General features: G+C 42.1%; 1 protein-coding gene across 1 annotated transcript; it reads left to right on the top strand.

The window, feature by feature from the left end:
• The first annotated feature begins 1,092 nt into the window (after positions 1 to 1,092).
• cxcl14 (chemokine (C-X-C motif) ligand 14) lies at positions 1,093 to 16,569 on the top strand. Its single transcript, XM_020656629.3, has 4 exons — positions 1,093 to 1,500; positions 4,584 to 4,689; positions 11,346 to 11,459; positions 12,771 to 16,569. Exons 1-4 carry the CDS (start codon positions 1,437 to 1,439, stop codon positions 12,784 to 12,786), a joined length of 300 nt encoding a protein of 99 aa, XP_020512285.1. The 5' UTR covers positions 1,093 to 1,436; the 3' UTR covers positions 12,787 to 16,569.
• The last annotated feature ends 1,585 nt before the right edge of the window (positions 16,570 to 18,154 follow it).

Raw genomic sequence — 18,154 nt, 5'->3', positions numbered from 1 at the left:
TCATCACTGGTGCTATTGAAACCTACAGTTACCATGTTAGCTTGAACTATTGTTGGGGGGGGGGGAGGGGGGGGGCAGCTCTCTATGATGTTTGGAATTTGGACTGCAGTACCCATTTTAAACACTAGGTGTCAGAGTTACATATTGCTCCTTTAAAGAGTGTCTCTTTAAACACTTTTCAACATTTGTTGTAACTACGACAACCACAGATGCATTCGGCTGGAAGTCGCCAGTTAACATGATTCTCTTCAAACCATAACTCTGGTGAGGACTTTGCTGTTTTTATGAAATAGTGTCCATGTAAGAGGGTCGCAAGTACCCAAAAGCAGTTTATCTTAATATCTCAGTTTTTCTGTGATTGTCAGGTGATTTAAACATGCAGAGTTTTGAAGAGATGGATACTGAAAAGAGCCCGTGCTGCAGCTACACAGAGTGTTCAATGGTGGACGCCATTTTCCTAAACCAATTTTGCCCTCCAGGCCTCCGTGCCAGTCACGTGATTGGATGCCATGATGTCCCTCCGGACTTCAGTTGCTGATCAATTTCAAGGCTGTGAAGAGATAAACATTTCTTAAGCTTACATTTTGTTCAAAGTGCAAAATTGTCTCAGCATCCTAACAGAGTTTGAAACACTCACACTTTGGATGGTTTTTTTATGAAAACAGTGAATTTTGTTCAGACTATAATTAGCAAAGATCTGACCCATATGCTTTTTGGCTACTGGACACAGAAAAGTCAGCTCTGATTCTCGTAAAATATGAGTTAAATTTGTTGTTTTTCAACCAATTAAAAATGTTCAATTGTTGCAAATTCTCCCAAAATGAGAGAAATCTCTTCTCACTAAAGTTTTCTGTCATTCATAACAATCGCAGAAGATGACAGGTTATGATTAGAGCCAAATATTAACCACCACAAACAGTGTCTACATTACCTGACGTCACTCCACCCCTCATCATTGGCCGAATAAGTGTTTTTCCTCCCCTCTCCTCCCCTCCCTGTCTGTTGTCTACTTCTCCTCCGCAGGCAGGCCACAAGTGTTTGATTCGCTGACTGGCCGTGCATATTAATGAGAGAGGGACAGCGGGCTGCTTTTAAAAAGAGCTGCTGCCTGCCTCCCCACAGAAAAGCAACCAGAGAGACGAAGAGAGAGAGAGAGAGAGAGAGAGAGAGAGAGAGAGAGAGAGAGACCTAAACGAGTGATTGGAGATTCATCCTAGCGCACAGGACGCACAGACGGAGTTGCACAACCAGCGCTCCAAAAAGGGCTCCAAAAGCAGAGAAACCCTCCGCGCTGCTTCACTTCTGTCGTCCACCAACAGCTGCAAGTGGAACTAATTCACCCCTCGGAAGACTTTGAGTAAACTGTTTATTGGTTTAACGCATAGAGGCGGTTTGGACAGCTCGGATTTTGAGGGGAAAAAAACATCTTGAAGAAAATGCATCGGTGCACAGCGGTGCTACTTTTGTTTGTGGTGGCCTTATACTTCCTGAATGCAGAAGGTAAACTCAAGGATTTAATGTCATTCTGTGTGTTTCTTTCGACATAATAATATTGCTTGCTGCCAATCATAGGAACAATATTTTTTTGACACCTCTCCAGCAGTTATATGTCTTCATAAATTAGGAATTAACTTTAAAAATCACTCGTAATATTCGGAGTTTTTCTTGTTTTTTAAACGTGAGTAAAGTCGGAGCCAAACATCCTCAAATCTCTGCACTGTCTTAGAAAACAGTCACTCACTCCCAGTGGTGTGTTTGTGTGTTTTACGTAACCAACTAACCACCTGCTGCGAGCGTTTGGCTCCTAATCGAAACAGAACTGTTGCACCTTTTGGTGATTTGATAGTTTTACATCCATAAACATGTAGACCTTCTTTAAGACTGCATTGACCCGATAAATACACCTGGGGTTTAAAATGTCTTATTGTTGGCACGCCGAGCCTCTTGTTTGTGTAAGGCAGGACAAGTGGAGTTCAGAAATCATTTAAAGCCAAGCATTCAATGGGGGGGGGGGGAGGTTATGGAGAGGGAGTCTGGGAAATGGAGGACAATGATGGAAAAAAATGTTAAAGCTAAGTTGTAAATAACAGATTTCAAGAGGAAAAATGTTCTTGTAAATGTTGCAAATGAAGTCTGAACATCAGGGGAAGATTGGTGAATGCAGATGTGTTTTTAGTAGGGAAACGATGACACATTTTTAATCGTCTTTTTTAATCGCATGTTTGAAATTCAAGTTTTTTTGCATTTAAAAGTAAAAATTGTCAGGCTTTTATTATTTTTTTAAATTGCAATGTCTTAAACTGAGAGTACTTTACTTGCTGTGTGCTTTTATTTTGAAATAAGGTACGGAGCTTCTGTTAGCGTGACATTAGGATATGAAGTTAAGCACAGAAACAGGAAGTGGTTAGGGATCCCAAAATGACGTCAAACAACCCAAAGGAACGGTAGCAAAGGTCAATGTGTGATGTCATAAGGTCAGTGTGTGATGTCATAAGGTCAGTGTGTGATGTCATAAGGTGGATATTACTGTCTGAGAGTTTGTTAAAGTGAAATGAGACATTCAAAGATGCAGCAGTATTCTTTTACATCACTGAGACTACAGGGAGACACTGAGGACCACTATCTACGGAGAGCCTGAAGAGATAAAATAACATGAGATTAATGGGCTTAACTCGTTAATGATGACAGCCGTTATTATTAGACGACAACATAAAAAGATAATTTAGAGTCAATAAAAACTAAATGTAAAGTCACACACATCGAGATAAAAGCATCAAAAATGAAATCAGTCAAGAGCTCGAACCAAAATGGACATTTCTACCAAGTGATGCAAAGTGCAATACAGAGGTGTGCAAATATATATAGAGGAAGAAGAACATCCTGAGGACGCACTGTTTTCCAGTTTATGCATTACACCGGGGATCAATGAGACCTGCAGTCTTTAAGTCTTCCTCACAGGTTCTCTGAAACGATGACCAGAGGGTAAAAGCTCAAACTCACTCTGAAGCTCTTGAAGTATTTTCATTTTCAGGTTTAGATTTGATAAAAATGTTGATTCTGTCCTTACCAACAAACAGGTGCATGACTTGAGTAAGATGATTCCATCTCTTGTGTGTTGACATGCCCATGGAAACCCTGTCTTACAGTATATGGATGTTAACCTCGGTGTCCACACTTTTATTGGTCCCTCGTATGTTGCGGCGTGCTGGCTCCAGTCTGTGCATGGTGACAGATTTAGAGGCCGACGGCGGTGTAGAGAGATAGCTGGTGATGGATGGGGGAAACCTTGGAGTCTTCAGGTCATCACCTCCCATCACAAATATAAACAACCCCGGGAAAAAACTCATTTCCTGTGTCCATTTAAAGAGCGGCATTAAGTCATCACAAGTAGAAAAAGTGGACCTGAGAAGATGGAAAACCGTAAAGAGACCTTAAAGGTGTGACTGCATGGAGCTGGGCATGCATTTGCATCGGGTGCTACTAGTGCAATACATAGAAACGTTGTTTTTAAAAGAGGGGGGAAAGCATTAACTTTATCAGTCCTCACAGCTGCAGTGTAAAACAGCTAATAGGTTCATTTTCTGGTTGTGTATAAAACGTTTGTCCAGGAGGAGCGTCATGTGTGAACACAAACAGCTGAATGTTTCTCCTCCAGCCTCCTCGTATTTATTCTGCAGAAAGTCAGAGTGAGCTGATGAATTCGCCTGGAGCCAGTGGGAGGAGCCAGTGGGAGGGGGTGGTGACCTTTATTCACCTGTGATCGCTGCACGACCATAGACTGTCTGCACGCCACCTCTACCATCTCCGTGCTCTAATCAACCTGCTGCTGCATGTTTCCTGTTCTCCAGGATGTTCTTCTCCTCTCTTTACTTCACATTGAGATTCTCTTCAACTACACGCAGCACTGATAGAAAGACTAATATTCTCATTATAGTGTCGTATAGAGGACTCTGCTGCTTCGTCCTCCACGTCTTACCTCAGGAGACCCCCCCCCCCCCCCCCTCCTGTCTGACAGGGATAGTCTCTAGCTGTGAGGTGCATGTGTGAACAACCAGGTCAGGAGAATATCCGGAGCGGTCCTCCTGAAATGATCTCTTCATTAGTGTCGATGTGAAAACGACTTAAATTGATTTTCAGCCTTTAAACTCACTGTTTTCTCATTTAAAGTTCTACCTCCATGCTAAGTGGAAAACAGTCTCCCTTCTTTAATTCATCTCTGGTTATTTTTAGCACGTTTACATGTGATGTAACTGAAGCCCTGTTTGTAAAGCTTGCGACGTCTCAACAGTCAGACACCAGACTTAAACTCTGGCTCTGGTAATCTCCTCTTGTCAGCGTGTGCTCCGAAGATAAACAGACGGCTGATTTGGAGCCAATTTTTCTGTCACATCATAAAGTATTAACTTTTCCATCTCTTCAATCTCTGCGTCGGTTTTCCCGAGCTTGAAAGTGAGTCGGAGGAGAGCTTTACTAATCCTTCACAGAGTCCAGTTTCCACTGCTTTAAATTCCCAACAATGATGATTATAATATTGCGATGTGATTGTTAACGTCTGGTTTTTACTTTTTCATGTGTTTGAACAGCCTACAAGTGCAGGTGCACCAGAAAAGGACCAAAGATCAGATACATGGACGTACAGAAGCTGGAGATCAAACCCAAGCACCCATACTGCCAAGAGAAGATGATATTGTGAGTCTTTTTCTTTCATTTTTCTCATTTCCACTTCCAGTTATCTGTCCTGTCTCTGCCTTCTTTCCAATAAACACCACTTCTCTTTACTCTTCCGCTTCTTTTTCCTCTGTATTCAAAGAAGTCCTAAAAATCACAAATGTCCCTATGCCTCAGCCATCCATTAAAAATATCTTAATCGTAGAGGCTAAGCCGACACTTTAAGCCACTGATGCGCTGCATGATGAATAAAGAGCCGAGTCAAACTGAATTGTTGAACATGCCATTCATTTTTTTCAAGTTAATTCTCTCCACATGTCCATATTTATGTACCAAAGAACCCCAGTAAGGTTCCTACCTTACACAGGTATCCGTCAATCCCCCCTGTGCATCTCTTCAATCTCTGCGTCAGTTTTCCCGAGCTTGAAAGTGAGCTGGAGGAGAACATTAATAATCCTTCAGAGTCCAGTTTCTCTACACAAAACACCGCCTACTATTTTTGAATCTGCTCCTACATCTATAAAAGATGTCGGTCAGCTTTGCATTATCAAATCATCCTGTCGTGTTTGCACTAAGACAGGTAAGATACCTGACGCACGATGACCATAAGAAAGAGAGTCTTGGGGGACGCTGGTGGTGCAGTGGTTATTGTGTGGCTTCCCTCTTGGTATGTCACACCCCACTCTCTCTCTGTCCCTGATTTCTGACTCTATCCACTGACCTGTCTCTCAATGACAATGTGAAAAAATAAACCTTAGGAAAAAAAGAGAGAGAGAGAATCCTTTTCAATGATACAGCTGTTCTGCAAAAAATGTATATGTTGTAAGAAAATGATTCAATGATGCATCTCAAGGCTGGATCCATTCAGATCACCACCCAACAGTGCACGCTGGTCGATGGAAAATGTATAAACAATTCTACAATTCATTTATCAGACGCTTTTATCCAAAGCTGCGTACATCAGAGAGTAAGAAGAAGACAAGCAAGGAGAGAGAGAGGAGGAGACAACGACAGGAAGTGAAAACAAACAGCTCAGACGCACAGGTGTTGACAGGAAGTGACCAGTGACAGTTGTTATTGAGAGATCTAATCAGCATCAAAACCATCCTAAATAACGTCATCATCAAACATAACCATCTTCATCATCATCATCATCAATATAAACACGGTGTCGCCTTTAATAAATATCACCCCTAAATCCATCGGTGTGAGTGAAAAATAAGTCCACGTATAGCACCATGTAGACCGGCTGTACAAACAGGAAGACATTACGATCAGTCGCTGCTGTGTGTGTGTGTGTGTGTGTGTGTGTGTGTGTGTGTGTGTGTGTGACATGGTCAACATCCTCATGGCTCACAAGAAGGAAAGATCACATCCAACTTGATGTTGACAAAAAGATTTCTAATTGATGTTTGTAAAGTTGAAGTCTTTTAATTTGAGTTGAATCAAAGTGTTTGGAGCCTATTGTGAGAAATAACAGTGTTTTCCCACATAGAATAGAATATTTTCGACCGTTTTTTATTACATTTTTGATTTATTTAAGAGAGCGGGCAGAGAGTGCAGGCACTCGTGAGGACCTCATGTCTCCATGCAACATAACAAAACTCCTGTTTAAAAAAAAAACAAACTCACAACTCCTGCAGAGAGACAGCAAAACCAAGAGAGCAGAATCACAGAGAGAGAGAAGAGAGAGATATTTATTCTGTAAATAAATGAACATGGAGTGGAACACAAAACGCAAGGTGTGCTCCTGGTGTTTGTGTACGCGTGCGTGGATGAATTGAGCAGATTAAAATAGTTTGTTGCAGAAACTACATTAATCTAGAGGGAAAAACACATTTGATATAAATACAAATCTAATATTAAAATATACTCTAAGATCAGACATCTACTGGATCAAAAAGTCGCACCCTCCGCTCTCTCTCCTCCCAACACTTCCTGTCTCTCTTCAGCTGTTCAATAAATAAAGGCAAAAATTACCCAGAAATCTAAATAAAAATAGACGTTGAGTTCAGATCCTGTTTCCCACATGAACAACCTCTTAGTCTGTGTGCAACATACACATCATACACATGTACGTCTGTACGAGTCATAAACACTTGGGGAATGATTCTTCAGTGTTCTTCCGTTCCTCTCTGCCATAAAATCACAGCTCGAGCAGACAGACGGCAGCGATTCAGTTTCAGTGTGAGCCGTCATGAAATCCAGAATGAACCTCTCTCATGATAACACGGTCTCTTAATGTCGAGGGGCGTCCAAACACACTCCTGTGGCGCTCCAGACGACTTTGAATAAATGAACAGAGTCTCTGTAGACCGTGATCTCCGCTCCACTCTCGTGCCAAGTCAGGAATGTGAGCTGTGATTTCAGGGGGTGGGGATCATGTAAACTTTCATGTCATGAGGGGACAACAGATGGGATGTTATGTCAGCGTCCCGGGAGTCAGTGTGCTGTTGGAACTCTGCTGCCACCTGCTGGCTAAGTACAGTATGAGACGTGAAGAGGACAGCAGGGAGAACATGGAGGAGGAGGACTTTTCATCTCGCGACCGCCAAAACAAGGGGGCCAGAGACTCTGGACCCCCCCTGTCCCTGGAAGTGGTTAAGGCATACATGCACTTAAAGGCCTATTCAAACACAGGCGACAAAAAACAACAACATCAAAGAATACAACAGAGCCGAAAAAAAACAAATTATTTTTGACAGTAATTAATTGTAAGTAAGGCGAAAAGCAGAATCCAAAGAGTTTACATTCTTTTGGGGAAGGCTTGTTTTGTGGGTAAGAGGATTTTTAGATCACAATTTCAGATTGTATTCCTGATTATTTAATAGACTTTTGTATTATTCTCTTACCTTTGTTAGCTTGATATGTCATTATAACTGAACAGCACTTTATTTGACTTTTACTTTTCTGAACTGTTTCAGCCTCTGGCTCTGTGTGGTTCAAGTACTTATGTTTTTCACTTGAGCTGATTTTCTGTATTTCTGATGTTGTCTTTTGTGTACCTGTCCTGTCTTGTTGCCTGCCCGGTCTTGGACTGAGGAAGTAAACAACCGTCCAGTTGAAGTCAAACGCCGCTGCAGTGTAGCGTTCACTTACAGTCTGAAAAAAGATGACGAGAGATTATGTTAGATTTTCATGATTTAGAGAATCAACAAAGATAACTGGTTGTGTCTTATGTGGTTTGGTCTGATTGGGATTATTTCCCTGTTGCTGTCCGTCATCTCCATCTCTGACCTGGCGCTTTGCATTGTGGGAAACAGTACGGGAGGGAGACTGGTCTGATGGAGACTGTAGATTTTTACAGAATCAGTACGACATCAGGGCATTTTTGGCAAACTGAGGATCTCATATTTGTTTTGTCATACTGTTACTGCATACTGCATTTTGGGCAAACCAGTACGGTTTTGAGAAAAGCAGGAGTGTGTGTGTGTGCGTTTGCGCGTGTGTGTGTGTGTGTGTGTGTGTGTGTGTGTGTGTGTGTGTTCCCCACTGACAGACGTTATTTAAGGCTGCTCTATTAGCATGAGAGAGGGGCCACCAGCCGCTGGTACCCAGTGAAAAATGAGTCTCAGTGGGCTCCGGAAAGCCACAGAAAGAAAGAGAGTAGGAGAGAAATGAGTGAGCGAGAGTCCCCCCCCCGTCCCCCCCCCTGTCCCTCGTCAACCTCCCGACCCCCCCCTGGCCTTTGTTGTGACCGCTTGGCTTACGCTGCTCAATTTGGCATTCATAGCGTCGCACTCACGAGCTATAGGAGCCCTGAAGTGTTCCTGTTTACTACTCATGTCATTAACATCATTTCTTGTTTTCTTTCTTTCATTCTTTGGGATTCTTTATCTGTCATGTCTCTGTTTTATTTATTTTCTCACATTTTCTCGCCATTCCTTTGCAATGACTATTTCATTTTCAAAGTCGTCCCACCAACCGGAAGTCCAACCGGTGTCTCGTCCAAAACCGCCAAAGTTGGCCACATGGTTAGTTCCATCAGTGTTGTATGAAGCAGCAGTGACCTCCGTCGTCCAATCAGACGTCTCTGCTCATCAACATAGTTTGAGAGTAACTTATGTGTGAGCGTGTAAAAAGTCCAGTTAGCAACGTTAGCACCAGCGCTAGTTTGTCTTCCATCGCTCTAATCTCTCTAATCTCAAGAGACAGCGTCGCACGATGACGTCAAACGGAGGAGAAACATTTTGACGTTACAAGAATTTCAGGGATCAACACAATAAATGTGAATATCTCTATTTATCTCTACAGATCTAACATAAATCTAAGAAAGACATCGGCCGATACATCGTTAATACATTTCTTTACTCCCCAGTGTTGATACCGGTAGCATAAAAACCCACGACAATATTTGTCCTTTAAAAGTTTTAAAGTAAAAGTTTGAGGCAGCAGGAGATGAAAAGGACTTTCTTTCCCCCTCTCTCCTACCACATTCTTCTTTCTCAGCCCCTTCACAGCCTTTTCTTTCCTCCCCTCTGCTCATGCTTATGTAACGTTCGGCTAACAGTATTAGCCTTTGGAGCCAGTGGCTGCAACCGAAGCTGCCCCAGGTGAATCATAATGAGGAGGAACTCAGATTAAAACAGTAACGAGGTGAACCTTCACCTCAGCTGAGCAGCCATGGATGACAACATGCACGGGGTGTTTATTTCCGATGTGGTTTTCCGCAAACAAAAGCACTTTCATGTTTTCTGCTCTCACATTCACCGCTCGCTTGGTCGACAACAAAGCAGATACAGCCGTCCGACCGAAGCGCAGAATGACGACTGAATGAGCAGGAAAATAGATGCAACCGTATTACCACTGAAAGCAGAGTTTTTATTGAGAGTCCAGTCTTTTCTCTTCCAGTCAACTCGTTTAACATTCATGGTTTGGGGAGTCTTTGAGTGTGTCACTGGCTGGAGAGGCCCCATGGCACTGTGGGAGTTTTTTCCCACATTTCTCTTGTTTGGCCTGAATATGCCACATGCAGGCAGACTGTCTCCACCGTTGCCTTAAGCGGAGGGTAACAGCTCGAGCGACTGATTCAATGAGCTTTAGATGTCACACTTTTTTTTAGTGGCAGCTCCATGATATCATTTCTTTGCCAAGTAGCATGCTGGTCGCCCTGTGCATGCTGGTCTTTTCAGACGAGAGGGCATCTAACTGTGGAAGTGTTTTTCAGGGCCGTTCAGAATAACTGCTGAGAACTGGGGAAAGAAATGACCCTGTGTTTCTCTCAAACTCTCAAAACAACATTCTGAACGTTGGCTCCTGTAGTCGATCTTGTCTCGTTCTATTGAAGACGCCACAGTTGTCGCATTCTTCTAAAAAAAAAGCCAGAATTTCAGGAGGACTGCTCCTGATCTGGTTGTTCCCACATGCACCTTGAGGCCCTGAAACACCAAGGAGATCATCGGCCCTGGTTGGACCACCGGTGATCGGTCGTCGCCCTAGTTTTTGTGGTGTGTCATGTTGAATCGGTGTCTGCGGTTGGTGACAGGAATCTCTCTGATTGGCTGTTTGGAGGTTTCATTTCTCTCCAGCTCTCAGGTTCAGTAAAGCCCCTTGAGCATGCTGCTGTAGTATCCATGCTTTCACCCATTAGTGCGGTTTCTCCTTATTTGTCTCCTCCTCCTCTTCTTTTCTTTTTCCACTAAAAGACAAAGAGCTGACAACGCCAGCGCCATTTTCAACTTTTTATCAGACATTATTCTCCATTAGTAGACGACCTATAATACGAGTGGCCTGCTGGCATGGAGAGTTATTTGCTCTCACGCATGTGTAGAACGTACGTGGTGGTTGGCCGTCAGCTAGAGTCTTTGCGGTGTGTTCAAGTGCAACTTTTTGGCCAAGACAAAAGGCGAGTTGAGGCGACGTCACAGGCGGCCTTTGTCACCACTGGTTCTTTGCCATCTGCTTGGTGTGTCAGGGCCTTTAAAGCGGGAGATCTTCCTTATCGGGGGGAAGGGGAAGGTGCATGTGGGAACAACCACATCAGGAGCACGGTTTGATTACAACTGATATCGAAGTGGCTTGTCGTGAAATATGGCGATTGTTTAGTGCAAAAACATGGCTATTGGTTTAAAAATGTTAAATGCCATAACATTAAAATCCTCCAGGGGGCAGCATCTACCAATCTGAGCGGCCCCCATCCTCTCCTGCCCCCCACTGTCCTCGCCATCGGCTTTCTCAGCACTCGCTACCTATACGCTAGCGGTTCAAACTGATCCGGCTTTTGACCGTCTAATCATGGCCTTCAGGAGACTCTGGAGGAGAGAAGTCGGCGACCTTAAACTGTATTTATGTGGAGAAATTGTCAATTGCTGCTTCTGGAGTCGTCCTTCATCCTGAAAAAACTCGCTAAACCTGCTATAGGCTGTATGATGTGAATGGGCGTGTCTTATCGCCCCTCCAGCGCTGTTCATGTTGACAAATCGATGCTCTAACTGCATTTTTTAGAAGTTCTAAGGTCGATGGACTTTTGTTTATAACCTGATCTCATGTGTTTTAGTTACTATTTGTGTATACTGTCGTGTTTTTTTGGAGCTATAAAACTTAGAGCAACATTAGCCGTCATGCCAAACAAAACAAACTTGAGTTGAAGTGGCTTCAGAGTTCCAGTAAATCTAAATGATTTATAGCGTTTATATTCTTGTTGACATTCGATCCTTCGTGTTTGTGTTCCCTGTCAGCGTGACGATGGAGAACGTGGCCCGCTTCAAAGGTCAGGAGTACTGTCTTCACCCCAAACTCCAGAGCACCAAGAATCTGGTCAAATGGTTCCGCATCTGGAAGGACAAGCACAGGTAATAACCTTTTGATGAATTAATTATACTAGAGAATAACACTCAATATTTGCCCACTTTCAGGACTTTTGGCACCTAATTAATGAAAATATTCACATTTAAATTCAATTTAAAGAGAAGTTGGTGTCATACATTTTTAAGCATGGTAAATAGGTCGTTGTTATTACACCTTGATTGATTCACTTTTTTGTGGCATGCATGCACATAATGGGTGGGGTCCATGCCGTTGTGTCAGCGCCCTCTATCGGGTCTGTTTACAACATATCACAGGGATTACATCCAGCCCCCCAAAGCTTCCTGCCCGGCCCCCAGAATCAAAATTATCTCCTGAGGTGATTAAAAAAAAACATAAAAATAAAATCCCAAAGCTGAAATCCTCACATTGGGTAACACCTCCTCCTCATGTTGGGCTCAACGGCTGTCAGGACTATGTGGAAGCATTTTGTGTTTGGCAAGAAAAAAGCTGGCCCTTGTAGAAATGTAGTAAATGACCCCTGACCTTTCGGGTTGGTAAGGACCCCAACCATCACTGCTCTAAAAAGGGCAAGAGTCCACCAAACGGCGTTGTAATAACCTTCATTTCAGTGCGCTTCCCAGCCGTGCTTAACTTTGGTAACAGTAACAGCTGATGCATTGTTCCCCAGGGTGGGCACAACTTCTCAGATTAGAAACCCAACAACCAACACCATATGCACTCATACTGACAGAGAAATGTTCATTTTCCTTGTGGGGAGTGGGACTGTTTCCTAGGTTCACTTCTGCTCCCCTTTGTAGTGACGGCTTAGAGTGTTTTGAATGTGCTCTATATGGTTAGTATTATATTTTATTTTACAAAGAAAAGGTCATAACTGTGGAAAGGAGAAGTCCTTGGAGTCCTGGCAATATCTTCAGGTCTACACCTGGAAACTGCCCTTGGAAAAAAAAAAACATGTCTGGGTGCATGACATGAATCATGAGAAGAGAAGTATTTTGATTGGTTGGATAGGAAGGAGTGACATTGTGCCAAGAGCGCTGTGAGCGCAGAGTCAAGAAGAGCTGACGCAGAGCGCTGGAAACGCTGAACTTGATTGGTTCTGTTTAGAAAAAAGTGTCTGCCAGCCCCAAAAGGCCATAAATGGACACAGTCCCTTATTAAAAATAGATGAAGTCAGAAAGAAAAATTCAGCTGTTTGTGTTCACACATGCAGCTCATCCTGAAAACCTCTATAAGTTTTCTTTAGTTTGTTTTTTTAATGTGATAGACTTAACTAACTCGTGAGGGCAGTAAAATGAAATGACAGAAAACTAACTCTGGTTTTTGTTTTTCCACAGGGTGTATGAAGCCTAATCCTCGGCTCCCCAGCACGTGAGGCTCAAGCGAGACAAAACACACCAACAGGACTGTTTTTGAGAAGCACAAGGTGTAATCTACAATCAAACTGTACTGCCCCCCCTCCTTCTGCCTGAAAATCTATCGAGCACATTAAGAGATATCTTTAGTTTGTATATAAATATTAATGCTGGTCGGCTCGTTTTAGTCAGCCAATCTATCTAGATGCAGTCAACCACCACATCTGTCTTTACAACTGTAGCTATACTTTGTCTTATAGTGAACGAGACGCCGCCATCTGTTCCCACAGGTGTAGGCGTCGTTCAGTTTTTACTCTAAGAGACCTTTGTGTTGACGTTTTTTGAAGAAGCAGGAGGACTCTCCTTTTGAAGATGCAGTGTGGGTGTTTTAATTGTTAAGATTTTCACTTCTCTATATTCGTATTTTACTGGAAGGATATTTGTACCATGCCAACATTTACAGTAGGATCTGTTAACCTGGGTTTGAGGGGCACAAAGTCAGTCTGCGGTTCAGCTTCAGAGACATGAAACCTACCACTGAGTGTGTGTTCACCGTGTCATCATGCTAGTTATGAGTGTCAAACAAACACGCTACTCTTCAGCACTCACCTTGTCAAATAGGATCTGAATGATTGCTTGGGTGTTGTGTCAGTACATTTTAAAGAATGGAAAGTAGTTGATTTTGTGCCATCTCTGCATAAATTACAGTCTGTGGACTGAAAATAAACTTGATTATTAAAGCCACTAAGAAAGCATGACTGCCTGTGGTTTACATGTAGACTGTATATGAGAAGTGAACGTAGCCATCATGAGGTCATCTGTCTGTTTTTAGTATTTCAAAGCAAGAGGTGACTTACACTTCAGCCCCGTTTCCACCAATCGGTCCGGTTTGGTTTGGTTCAGTAAACCCTGATCAGGTCGACACAGTTTAGTCTGCCAATAAATTCAACGAAGAAGAAGAAGAAGAAGAAGAATGCGACTCAGTGTTCAAAGGACAACAATGGAGGTCTGCACCTCCAAGGTCGTCCATGGGGCGGTGCTATGTGCTGACATTACAACAAAACAACAAAAAACGTTGTTACTGCTGTTGCTCAGGAAGTGCAGATTCTTTCAGCCAATCAAGGGACTGCAGGGTGTCTAGCTCCACCCTTTAGGGTCCGATTGGTACGCTTGGCAGCCCAACAGAAGGGTAGCAAAAAAGTAGAATGGTACGGATCGGTTATTTTGGTACCTTTCCCAACTTTTGAGAGTGGAAACAGCAATAAATGCGTACCATACTGAACCAAACTGAACTGGACCGCTCGGTGGAAACGTGGCTATAGCTGCCCCTCGTGGTCACCTTGCTTGTGACATAATTGGCTTTATGTGTCTCAAAATGGGAACATCATGCCTTAAAGAAAAGACTGAGACCAGAAACTCGTAAAGAAAATGTCTACTTTGATAATAAATCAAGTAAGAGGTCTGGTTCATTTTCTTGTGAGCTGTAGAGTCGCCCCCTGCTGGCCATTAAACAGAATGCAGCCTTCAGGCACTCTCAGACCCAGTGGCTACGTTGACGTCTTTTATACAGTCAGTGGGTTTAACTCGACAAACTGTTTTATATTGTCACAGGTTGAGAGATTATTTAGCCGTGTCTTTGAAATAAATGTGTATTAAAGCAATATATATTAAAAAAAACACACATCTCAACTATATTGGGCTACGTATTATAGCATATGTAAAGTGTAAGGTTGGTCATATTCTTGTTTTTCTGTTAGCATTCACCAACATCCCGCTAAATTCAACCCTGCCTTTCCAAACACAATCCCTCTGAACTACATTTATTCCCTTTTATGAAGATGTTTACCTTTAAAACACACCAGGAATAAAACTATATAAGTTCCTGTAACAGCTGAGAACAGTAAACATCATGACTGCAGGGGACTACTTTCAGCTGTGGATGAATACACAGTTCATGCTTGTGGGTTTTTACTACAATGAAAGTATCAAGCAGCACACACATCTGAATGGTTGAGTACTGGGTGGTGGACAAAATCTATAAATACAGGCAAAAGGAAGACTAAGGGTTTAAATAAAGTTGCTTTTGAACCACATGTAAGCGTAGACAACCGGCTGCTTCATAGGCGTAAATGTTCACATACTTGCCGATGTACAAAGCGTGTTACTGGAGGATTCCTCTAGAGGGAGCACCACATAAATCAGACAGCGTAAAACACCAAAGTAGAGAGGATCTGTCGCCAGCGATTAGTGGAGTCACGAAGTCCAGACGAGGAAGTTATACCAGAAAACACTTCAGGCAGGATTGATCTGTTGACAACAAAAAAAATACACAACATTATCAAAGTAACCCTTTAAATCTGGACGTGAACTGTGTTTTTTTAAATCATCAGAAAATATTTTATTTGTGTTTCTTTTTTAGCTCGGAGACAAGACTTTCACTTTTTGTACATCATTTGATCGTCCAGATGTTCATGCACTCCTTCTGGGAGAGGTTAATCTGCCCGTCCTCAATTTAATCTCTCATCAAGTAAATGTCCTGAACAATACGGTCACACGTGTTACCATTTGGTATGCTGTGGATACACTTTTTTTTATCAATGACATCTGTTTTTTTTGTTTCCAGCGAAGAGGATTCACTCAAACATAAATCTGCATTTAAACGACAGCAGAACGTACCCTTTATCTTTTGAAGAATGTGCATTACTCTTGTTTTATATCTTATATATGAAATATGAAAAAAAAGCTTAATTTTGTAAATGCACCCATTGAGTACGGAGGAGGAGGTGACGTCAGTATGGTTTCTGTTTTTACAATGCATGCACAATTTCTATTTCATGCACCTGTTATAATAACATGCACGCACTATTTGAGAAACAAAGCACATTGAAAGATTATTTTGGTGCCTTTATTTTAGAGCTAGGACAGAGATGGAGTCAGAAACCAGGAGAGAGAGAGAGAGAGAGAGAAAGAGAGAGAGACAGAGAGAGAGAGAGAGACAGAGATGGAGTCAGAAACCAGGAGAGAGAGAGAGAGAGAGAGAGAGAGAGAGAGAGAGAGAGTGGAGAACGACATGCGGGAAAGGAGCCAGAGGTCGCATGGAACCCCGGGCCGCACACTCTTGAGCCTCTGTACATGGGGGCGCACGCACTAGCAGCTAAGCTACCTGCGCCCCCATATGTTACATTTCCTTAAAATAAAAGTCTTTAAGTGTCATGCAACCTTTCCAACCTGACTTCTGTGCTATAGAAAAAAGTTAAAGCGAGTGCTGCACTGGGTCAAAAAATGTAGAGGAAACAATCATGTGCTCTTTAAGGACAGGGGTCAGAGGTCAAATTGCTAATAAATAAATTATTTGTGAAGAAATGGCAGACTGAACTGAAAGTCTGAGGCACTCTGATGCATTTAAAAAATCCTTTATTAACAGGAGTGTGTACTTCTGTATGATTTGAGAGGCTGTCGTGTGGCAGGTTACTAAAACATGCATTTAATAGAAAGCATACATTGAAATAAATAAAGCCACACTGATCTCCTCCGGGCTCCGTAGTACAGCCTATATGTTAGCGAAAGTTTCACCTTAAGACTTGATAGTGTCATGTATTTTGAATTAATGCAGTAGAGTTGTTTTTTTTGCTATTTAAATCTTGGATTGGTAACAGATATTCAGAGGGTGAGTGTTTGGAAATGTCCACCAAACACACAGATAAACTTTCCACTGAGTGTAAAATGAAAATAATAATAAAAAGAAGAAGAAGAATCAATAAAGTGTCTTTAGAGAAACTCATTTCTGTGTTTCATTCTTTGACTTGACTGTTGGAATTGAAAGTGAAACTTAATTGAAACTTAAGGAAAGCGATGTTGTTGATGATGGAGTTCTTTAAGATCAAAGTGCAGTGATGCAACGAGTCCACCAGGTGGCAGTAGAGCTCAACTGATTTCATATGAGACCGATGGCTGAAGAGATGGATACTTTAATAACCCTTTGCACAAAGTCAGGAAAAACGATCAAACAAGTGAAGTTAAAAATCACCATGCCTCATTTCATTTTGCTTTTTAAAACAGTAGACATACCTGCTGCACAGCTGGTACTCAAACTCACTTCATTCATCTTTCTTGGACAGGTGTTGAGTTATTTTTTTTGTATTGCGTAGGCTTATGACTCTGACAAGTGTGCTTGGATGTCTAATGTTCCTTATTCTGCAAAATGTCTGACGGGGAAATATCTCTGGGTAGGTTTTGATCCTGAAAGATAAGTAATATCAAAAAGATCATAATAATCTATGAAAGGGTTAAATTGCCTCCTATAAGTGCTCTTCTCATGAAGATAAATGATGATAAAGGCCACATCCAGGGGAGGAAATGTGTTTCCTGCCACCCATGGTGATCCTAACATGAAGAAGGAACACCCGAGAGAAGGTCCATCCAGTGAAGAAACTGTTATTAAGTGAGGTAGGTTGTTAATGTTGCAGACTCTGAAGCTTCAGTGTTTATCCAGCTCTGCGTCGGTCTGTAAACCTTTCTGTGTTCTAACCTCTCTCCATTTCTCAAAAGCATCTCCAATATTGATCCTAGTTTGAGCACGTTTCTGCTCGTGGAGCTTATTAGAAACATGCAGAGGCTTTTTAGGTCGGGGGTCTCTAGTCTTTAGTCACAGCTATTTAGGGGGTCCCGAGCTGAAATGTTTGGGAACCCCTGCTCTATAAAGCCAGCATCAACGAGTGTCTTGCAACTTCTTCTGCTGCTCGATTGGCAGACTGTTTCAACACTAAATGCATCAGGAGCCTCTGATGGACAGCTGCCTTCATTGTGTGCAGCAACACTCGGCTAGTAGCCTAAGTTTGATTTCAATTCAATTCAATTCAAAAAACTTTATTTGTCCCCGGGGGGCAATTCAAAGGCACACAGAGCAGTAAATTAACAACAGTGCAGGTAGACGAAACATTTTAACCTAAATATAAAGTGTCAATTTAAATACAACTTAAAGCTTAAACTTACTAAATACTAAATATAAAAAGAGTAGATATAAGTGGACAGTGATCGGACTGACAGATGTAAACAGATATAAACATAACTATGTGCAAGTAGGCAAATACTAAATGATAAGTTAATAAGGTGCATGGTGAATAATGGAACAACAGAACAACACAATATAACTGTAAAGGTAAAAATGAGATAAATAAAGTGACCGTAGTGATGGATTAGAAACATCAGGAATAAAGAAACCAGACCTGTTTGAATACTGAAATAGAATAAAGTGATGTAGTGCATGAGGAAAAGTTTGATTGATTTTATTAAAACAAATCAATAATCATGAAGTTGACTGTTTGCGTGTCTGCTGCTGTCGGTCTGGAGGGCGTGGTCAGAGTTTG

The sequence above is a fragment of the Labrus bergylta genome, chromosome 9 (genome assembly GCF_963930695.1).
Source record: "Labrus bergylta chromosome 9, fLabBer1.1, whole genome shotgun sequence".
In the NCBI taxonomy this organism is placed as follows: Eukaryota; Metazoa; Chordata; class Actinopteri; order Labriformes; family Labridae; genus Labrus; species Labrus bergylta.
This window is presented reverse-complemented; position numbering and strand designations above follow the sequence as displayed.

Coding starts and splice junctions, on each gene's coding strand:
- cxcl14 (XM_020656629.3), top strand. CDS start 1,437: ATGCATCGGTGCACAGCGGTGCTACTTTTGTTTGTGGTGGCCTTATAC. Junction 1,501..4,583: donor ATACTTCCTGAATGCAGAAG/GTAAACTCAAGG, acceptor GTGTTTGAACAG/CCTACAAGTGCAGGTGCACC. Junction 4,690..11,345: donor TGCCAAGAGAAGATGATATT/GTGAGTCTTTTT, acceptor GTTCCCTGTCAG/CGTGACGATGGAGAACGTGG.